The sequence below is a fragment of the Macadamia integrifolia genome, chromosome 11 (assembly GCF_013358625.1).
Source record: "Macadamia integrifolia cultivar HAES 741 chromosome 11, SCU_Mint_v3, whole genome shotgun sequence".
NCBI lineage: Eukaryota > Viridiplantae > Streptophyta > Magnoliopsida > Proteales > Proteaceae > Macadamia > Macadamia integrifolia.
Genome location: NC_056567.1, coordinates 882,902 through 890,679, shown reverse-complemented (window position 1 = coordinate 890,679; position 7,778 = coordinate 882,902). Strand labels below are relative to the sequence as shown.

The 7,778-nt window shown below is 38.7% G+C and overlaps 1 protein-coding gene across 2 annotated transcripts; it reads left to right on the top strand.

Moving 5' to 3' along the window:
* The first annotated feature begins 5,522 nt into the window (after nucleotides 1-5,522).
* Nucleotides 5,523-7,778, top strand: LOC122093733 (aspartokinase 2, chloroplastic-like). 2 transcript variants are annotated; one of them, XM_042664178.1, is made up of 4 exons: nucleotides 5,523-5,839; nucleotides 6,180-6,809; nucleotides 6,893-6,975; nucleotides 7,085-7,778. In XM_042664178.1, exons 2-4 carry the CDS (start codon nucleotides 6,405-6,407, stop codon nucleotides 7,170-7,172), a joined length of 576 nt encoding a protein of 191 aa, XP_042520112.1. In that variant the 5' UTR covers nucleotides 5,523-5,839; nucleotides 6,180-6,404; the 3' UTR covers nucleotides 7,173-7,778. The 2 variants fall into 2 exon arrangements, with proteins under 2 accessions (XP_042520112.1, XP_042520113.1); XM_042664179.1 differs by having other exon boundaries at nucleotides 5,779-6,003.

The following is a 7,778-nucleotide window of genomic DNA, read 5'->3' as shown; positions in this document are numbered from 1 at the left end:
TCTCATAATTCTATTTTTCATAGGTTCAATCAAAATGTTTAGTGGGGATTTTAATATTCATACATGTGTATATAAATGTTTTTTTTGGCAAAATGTTTTTAGCGCTGCTATAAAAATAATAAAAAATAATAAAAATAATAAAAATAATAAAAAATAATAAAAAAAATAAATGCACAGGTATACACTTTCACGGAGATGACTTCAATTATTGTACAGGGAAAAAGAAAAAATAGTGTGGATGTGTTATTACAGTTCTGCCCGCCCAACTCTCATTCAATGGTCAAAACCAAAGTTTTCTTATGGGGATTATATTATGTTATGCCCTATGTCCTACACTCTAGGAAGAAGAGTCCACTGGTTGGTTGCGTCCATCGGATCTCGAGCGTCCATCCCAAAACAGATCTAACGCCTACCCCACGCTGATTGAATAGCCGCCAAAACTAACAAAACGAAGAAAACCATTAAAAAAGGGTGTAAGGTATTCCCTATTCCCTCCTCTATTCTAACCCCCGACGGATGCTGTATATATACTTCAGTTTTTCTGTCCTAATTTCGGATAAAAATCGTCTATTTTTCTTCATCTCTGTTTTTCTTGTTTTGCTACCTGCAGAAGACGACATGTGGCATTACTTTAAGCGAACGGCCAAGATTGAGTTAAAAACCAAACTCAAACAAAACCCGGTTTTAAGCTTGAATGAATCGATCCACTCATTTGAACCAAACCGGACCAGACACATTAGGTTTGAATCAAAACCTAAAGAAACTCCCATTGTTTTGCATTCTCTCGCCCCTCTCACTGCCTCTCACACCGCTCTCTACTCATGAAGAAGACTCTCCCACCTCTCTCACTGTCTCTCTCTCTCACACCTCCCCCTGTTCACGAAGGAAACTCCCCTCTCTCTCTCTCTCTCCCTCACATCTCTCTCTGCTCACGAAGGAAAAGGAAAAACCCTAGTGGGTTTCTGCTCACGAAGTTTGCGGGGTGCTCTGCTCACGAAGGTCTTTCTGCTCCCGGCCAATGTCACTCTCTCGCGAAGGTGAAGTAAACAGTGGCCGGGTTGAGTCGATCTCTCTCTCTCTCTCTCCTTGCTCACGAAGAGAGTCGTTGATACTCTCCATTTTTCCTGGGTTAGATTACTCCTCTGCACCGAAGCCTATCTCTGTTACATCTCTCTACCCTAACCCGATTCAACCACACGAAGCTCTTGATCGCTCCTTCTCTTCTCACGAAGCTATCGAACGCTCCCTCTCTGCTCACAAAGCTCTTGATCGCTCCCTCTGTTTGGACCAGAAAGCCCTAGATCCCCTTGTCTTCTAAATATCTCGCATGAGAAAGGTTTCTCTTTGCAGGTAAGCTCACCTATTGCATTTAATCAACGAGGAGGGCAGCGCTAGATCCGCTTTTCTGCTGAATATCTCGGACGGGAAAGGTTTGTTTCTGTAAGTAACCTCACCTATTGGGTTTAATCGAGGGAGAGGGCAGGTTTTTTTGAGAGGAAAAACTGAGAATATTTTAAAAAGATGATAATGTCAATTTCATGGTAGTCTTGAATCTTCAGGCATTGATGGGTATGATTGTAGGTTTTTTTGAATGTAGGTTTTCTTGATTGCAAGTTTTTTTGGATGCATATTTTATTTTAATGCAGTTGTTTACTTTCTTATATGGTTTATTTTTTATTTATTTATTTATTATTATTTTTTTTGAATGTTGTTGTTACTTGTATGGTAATAGGGTAGGATTGCAGAGCATAATTTATGTTAAGGGTGTTTGATTGGAGGTTTCATCGGGTTATTTTATGATCTTAGCTCACAGTGACATGTTTTTTTGTGCAGGTAAAAAGTCTTTAGCTCAGATGGTAGAGCACCTGGGGTAATGCCCAAGTTATGGTGGTTCGAATCCACCAAGACTCTGATTTAGAGATGGGTTTCTTATGGTGAATAGAGAGGGGTTTCTTGTCTTGAATAGAGAATGGTGTCTCTTCTCACTTGTATATGTTGAGATGTCTTATAAACTGCCCAAGATGAAACTTTGTCCATTATGCATCCATTATTACAAGTTAAGGATATGTAAGAGAAACTTTGTCCATTATAGACCAGCTTTAAGCCTCCTATGATAGACTGTAAAGACAGTTCAGATAAACCATATAAGAGAATTACTAGCCATGGCTACTTCTAACCAGTAAATTAATAAACCTGGTTACCTGAAATATGATTTAAGCTAGACACTAATACTAATGGTACATTGAGAACCCAATAAAAATTAAAGTAAACGAAGGCAGTAATGAAGGCACTTACACAAGCACAGATTTTTGAAAGGAATGCCGAATGAAACATTACTGTATGGCTGTAAAATGCAGAGAACCACTCAAATAGGAATGACAGGTTACATACTGTTTACTACATGTAGAATTCAGCAACTCAGATCAAATGCATAGGAACCAAAGATTGTGAGTCAAAGGGGCTTCATGTAATATCCATCTCATCCCTAAGCCTCATGTGCTGAAATTTCTGTTATTTTTTTGACATCTCACATATAGTGGTAGCAGTAATAAGGGGAATATAAAAAGCTTGTATGACTTGAGCTAAATGGGCACATGACCATGCTTCCTGGAGCCTCAACTATAAAACCTTTCACTTTTTTAAGTGCAATAACTAGACAATGGTGGAGTGGATATTGTGAATGGGTAAACAGAAGATGCAATATATACAGAGGAAGTGGCTATATATGACAGGACTAAACAAGAAGGTATATACCGAGAGCATATGAGATTCATGCATTAATGAACAATTGGATTCAGTTAACCAGGTCACTATAAGCATATGAGGTTCAGGTTCAAACAAGTGTCTTCATCACAAGCTCAAACAAAATCCATCAAAATTATAGGCACTGTCATTTATAGTTATGAAAGTTCAAACAAGCGTCTTCACCACCCTAACATGAAAGTTCACAAGCATTGGCAACATTGCATGACAGACAACCCAATCTGAGACAACAACTATGTATAGGCCCTGTCATTTTTAAATAAAAGCAGGCACAACTAGCATATTGGCCTTGGAAACTGGTTGTGCAGTTCCAATCCTAAATAACACCAAACCTACGTTCATCGAAAAAACAAGAAAGCATTAACAGTTGGCCATCTACATTCATCAAAACAAAAAAACGAAATCCATCAAAAAGTCTCAATTCATCAGAAAACAAACAATTACAGGCGAAAATAACAACAAGAATAGAACACCAAAACCCAACAAAAAAAAAAGGAGATATAATAAGTTAAAACATGTTCGGTATTTTGTTCAAAGTCTTGGTGGATTTGAACCACCATAACCTGGGCATTAACCCAAGTGCTCTACCATTTTGAGCTGAAGACTCCTTACCTACACAAAAAATTGTTAGCACGTTAGAGGCTAAAAAATCAATAAAAATGCTTAAAATTATCTAACCTACAAGCTTTTCATCATACATTAGAGATTTATTTCAATTAAACAAAACTCATATTCTAATGATAAGAATGAAAAATCAATATTTTCCTCCAATTGGTGTGTGCTATGCAGGGTAATCAACAGTTACTAAATCACAAATTACTAAATTAAGTAGTAGCCATAGACCACAGGGGTAAGTGATGCACAGACTTCAGAGTATAATATTTCGGCAGGTGCAGAAACTTGGCAAGCTAATGCACCAAATAATTGAAACTGATACTTTGATACTTTGATCTCTTGCAAGCTAATGCACCAAATAATGCGCCCTTGAAACTGGTACTTTGATTCTTTGATCTCTTGCAAACTTAGAAACTGGTGACTACATTGAAACTTGGCAAGCTATGCACCAAATAATGCGCCCTTTGGCTTGACCATTTGACTACAATAATATTACTAGGTCAAGTACACAGATAAATGATTCAAGAACTTTCACTACTTTAGTGTCATTAACAGAAGTCAGTTTAACAACAAAGATTTAACTGGTGAGAAAAAATCTTGATGCAGAGGATTTGACTACTACAGTCAAGTACACAGATAAATGACACTATCACAAACCACCAGTGAGGGAAGTAATATCAAAACTTGGGCAGAAGCCGATGGACTGATATGGGAATCCTAGGGGTTTGAAATCTGTTGCATTAAAACTCCTTAACAGAGCCGCAAGGTGTGGATTTGTGTCTTCAATCAGAACATGAGGGGACTTCAACAATTCAATCTTCATTCCTTCTCAAGGGTGGTTATATCACAAAATAATAAATAGAAAATATAAAGATAAGAAGAAGGGAATAGGGAAGGGGGATAGGGACTATCTCAGTTCAGGGTCCTTTCACCACTACTACATCGCACCATCTCCGCATATCACAGCTCTCATTTCAAAAAAACAAAAAAAAAACCAAAAAAAACAAAAAAAAACAAAAAAAAACAAAAAACAAAAAAGAATATCACAGCTCTCATGATCAATAGATCAATTCTTCTTACCCAAATTGTTGGTTGTGGCTGTAGATTACAACCACGAGTCTTGAAGACACATAGCAAGCCTTTCTTGGGTTTGATTCAGCAGGTTGATAACCTTAATCTAGGGGGAGAAGGCAATAATAGTGTGGAGTAGGAACAACTTCATTGAAAGAAAAACCTGTATCCTCAGTATCATGATAGCAAAAAAAAAAAAAAGAAAAAAAACCTATATCCTAAGATTAAGGTTATCTAGATAGTGAGACCACCGGATTCAGTTTAGTAACTAAGAAGCAGGTTTAGGAATTGAGATCAAGCAAAATAGAATAACCTGTGAGAAGAGATAAAAAGACCTCGTGAGCAGAGAGAGCCCGACCTCAGATGCAGAGAGAAACCTTTGCAAAGCAACCCACGAGTTTCGTGAGCAAAGAGAAACCTTCGCAGAGCAAAGAGCAATGAGCGAGCTTTGTGAGCAGAGCCTATAGTTAGGGTTTTCTCCTCTTTGAGCGATAATGACTCAAACCCAGCAAAAAATCCCCTTTAGCTATAGGTAAAACCCCTTCGTGAGCTTCAACCTTGACCGGGAGCAGCAAAAGAAACTGCACCGCTAGGTTTTCTCCTCTTTGAGAATGCAACAGAAGAACGCAGTGAGAGCGTCGGACAGAGAGACTAAGGGAGATTTTCATTTGTGAGCTTCAACCTTGAATCAGGAGCCTACAAGAGAGATGCAGCGAGAGGGTTGAGAGAGAGAGAGAATCGCGCAAGGCAAAATGGCAGTATGAGAAACTCAAACACAGCTTTTAGGGCTTCTGAAATTTAAATTTGAAATTCAAATTTCAAAACCTGTTTTAAACCTTACGGTTTGGGTGAACCGGTTATGCATGTTGGTTTGAGTCATCCACACTTGTAAACCGGTTGTAATAACCCTCACCCAACCGAATTAATCTTGACCGTTGATGATGAATTGGACACGTGTCATATTCGGCAACTAACAAAACACAAGAAAAACAGGAAGGAGAAAAACAGACGATTTTTATCCCCTAATTTCCTTCAACTCTGTAAGACTGTAACGCGTCCTCCGCCTGGAAAAAAATCGTCTGTTTTTCTTCATCCATGTTTTTCTTGTTTTGCTACCTTTAGAAGGCGACATGTGGCATTACTTTAAGTGAACGGCCAAGATTGAATTAAAAACCAAACTGGATGTAATAACCCTCACCCAACTGAATTAATCTTGACCGTTGATGACACGTGTCATCTTCTGCAACTAGCAAAACACAAGAAAAACAGATAAAGGGAAAAACAGACGATTTTTATCCCCTCCGCCTCCCGTTCTCGCATTCGTTCAGAGCTCCCTGGTCCTACACTTAGCGCTCAAACAAAAAGGCAGAGCTCCTGAAGGAAAAGAGAGGTTTGATTCAACTTGTGTTTTTCCATCGCTTTCCGTATTCTCTGTTTTGATCTACTACGGTTGCTGTTTCTCCATCCGATTTTACCATTTTAATGTCTTCCAGTGCCTGTTACTATAATTAAATCCGTCTTCTCCATCTGCTTTTATGAATTTCGTCTCTGCGTGTATGCCTTTTTCCTTACCGTATTTTCATAGGTTCTTTGGAGATTTTTCTTTATTCCATTGAGGTTTCTGGTAGTTTTAATTGCATTTAAGCTTTCTATCCTCGTCTTGTTCTGTTTGTTTCCTTGTATACATTCATCACTTGTGAGGAGCTTGAAATCATTCGTGAAATGTTCAGGTACCGTGCCCGATCCCAGTGGACGGATATACTCTCGCCGGCGAATCTTTTGTCAGAAAAGATCTTTGTAGTTTACTGTCAGAGGCTCAGAACAGTTCCCTTTCGGTTCTTGTGTTTTCTTTTATTACTGCTTATAAACCCTAGGTTTCCTCAATTTGTCGAACTAACCAGATCTGAGAGGTTTTTTTTGGTAACATTATTCACAATTTTTTGAACTGCTCGAACATGGCGGTATCATTGCATTGTGCTGCTGTTAGGAGTCCTTATACGGGGCTTGAAAGGAGCTCCTCGCATTTCTTGTCTATCTCATCATGTCTCCTTAAATCTGCGGCTTCCGTAGCTTCGACTTCGGGCCTTTCATGTCAAATGTTTGAAGGTGCGTCTAGAAGGAATGCTTTGAAAATCAGTTGCGACGCAGGTTTAACATCTGTGATTTCTAAGGGGCACATGGAGAAACCCGTTTCTGATGGAAATGCTGGGCAGTTTACATGCGTCATGAAGTTTGGCGGTTCTTCGGTTTCCTCCTCCGAGAGAATGAAGGAGGTTGCTGACCTTATACTCAGCTTTCCCCAGGAAATGCCTGTCATTGTTCTCTCCGCAATGGGAAAGACGACTAATCATCTTCTACTGGTACGAATTAGTCTCATCTTGTACCTGCTGCTTATCTTGTTTCTTGGACGGGGCTCACGATAAATCAAATGGTTGAGTTTTAGGCCGGTGAAAAGGCTGTTAGTTGCGGCGTTTCTAATGTCTCTGATATTGATGAGTTGAGCTTTATAAAAGATCTTCATCTTAGGTACGAAAATCTCTTTGAATTCCTTTCTGATTTTTAAGGCTTAACTCCCCCTGGTTTGCATTTTAGGAACTATTTTCACATCTGGTTTAAATGCTTTTGCCTTGTTCAGAACAGTTGATGAGCTTGGAGTGCATAGATCTACTATTTCTGGTGAGTACCTTTATTGTGCTTGGTGTCAGTTCTCCTCTTTAGTTTAATCGTTAATCGATCGATAATTATATGGTTGTATAATATGGTTTATTCTTTTGCTGCTCCATTTATTGCCTTATTAAATTGGCAGCAGGATATCGGAGCAGGTTTCATAGTTTTGTATACAGTTTATGATCAAGATAAGCCATGTTTCATTTTATGCTATGTTGCTGAATTTTGAGTTCATAGTGATGACACTTACATTGGTGCGTTAGGTTGCGGCCAGCACTTATTATAATTAGCCATAACCCGTCAATCTTTTCGTATAGATCCTTGCACTCGTCTTTGCTTGGAATCTCGATGTACCTGACCCCATTAAGTTGGGATACGGTTTTGGATGTTGTTGTTGTAATGATGACACTTATATTAGGGTCTTAAATGACTGTGGCTTAGAAAATACAAGACAAAGAATAGTTCCTAGGGAACATCATAAACACTTTCTATCACTTGCATCCTTTGGCAGTTCTCGGCCTGTTTTTTAATCTCTGAGATAAATTACATGTTAGGTTGTTGTGTAGTTACTGAATATTCATTACCTTTGATCTAGTCGCTAATCTAGAAGTCAATTTAATGAGTAAGAAGGATGCGTGGAAATCTGAAATTTTCAAAAAGAG

Coding starts and splice junctions, on each gene's coding strand:
- LOC122093733 (XM_042664178.1), top strand. CDS start 6,405: ATGGCGGTATCATTGCATTGTGCTGCTGTTAGGAGTCCTTATACGGGG. Junction 6,810..6,892: donor CGACTAATCATCTTCTACTG/GTACGAATTAGT, acceptor GTTGAGTTTTAG/GCCGGTGAAAAGGCTGTTAG. Junction 6,976..7,084: donor ATAAAAGATCTTCATCTTAG/GTACGAAAATCT, acceptor TGCCTTGTTCAG/AACAGTTGATGAGCTTGGAG.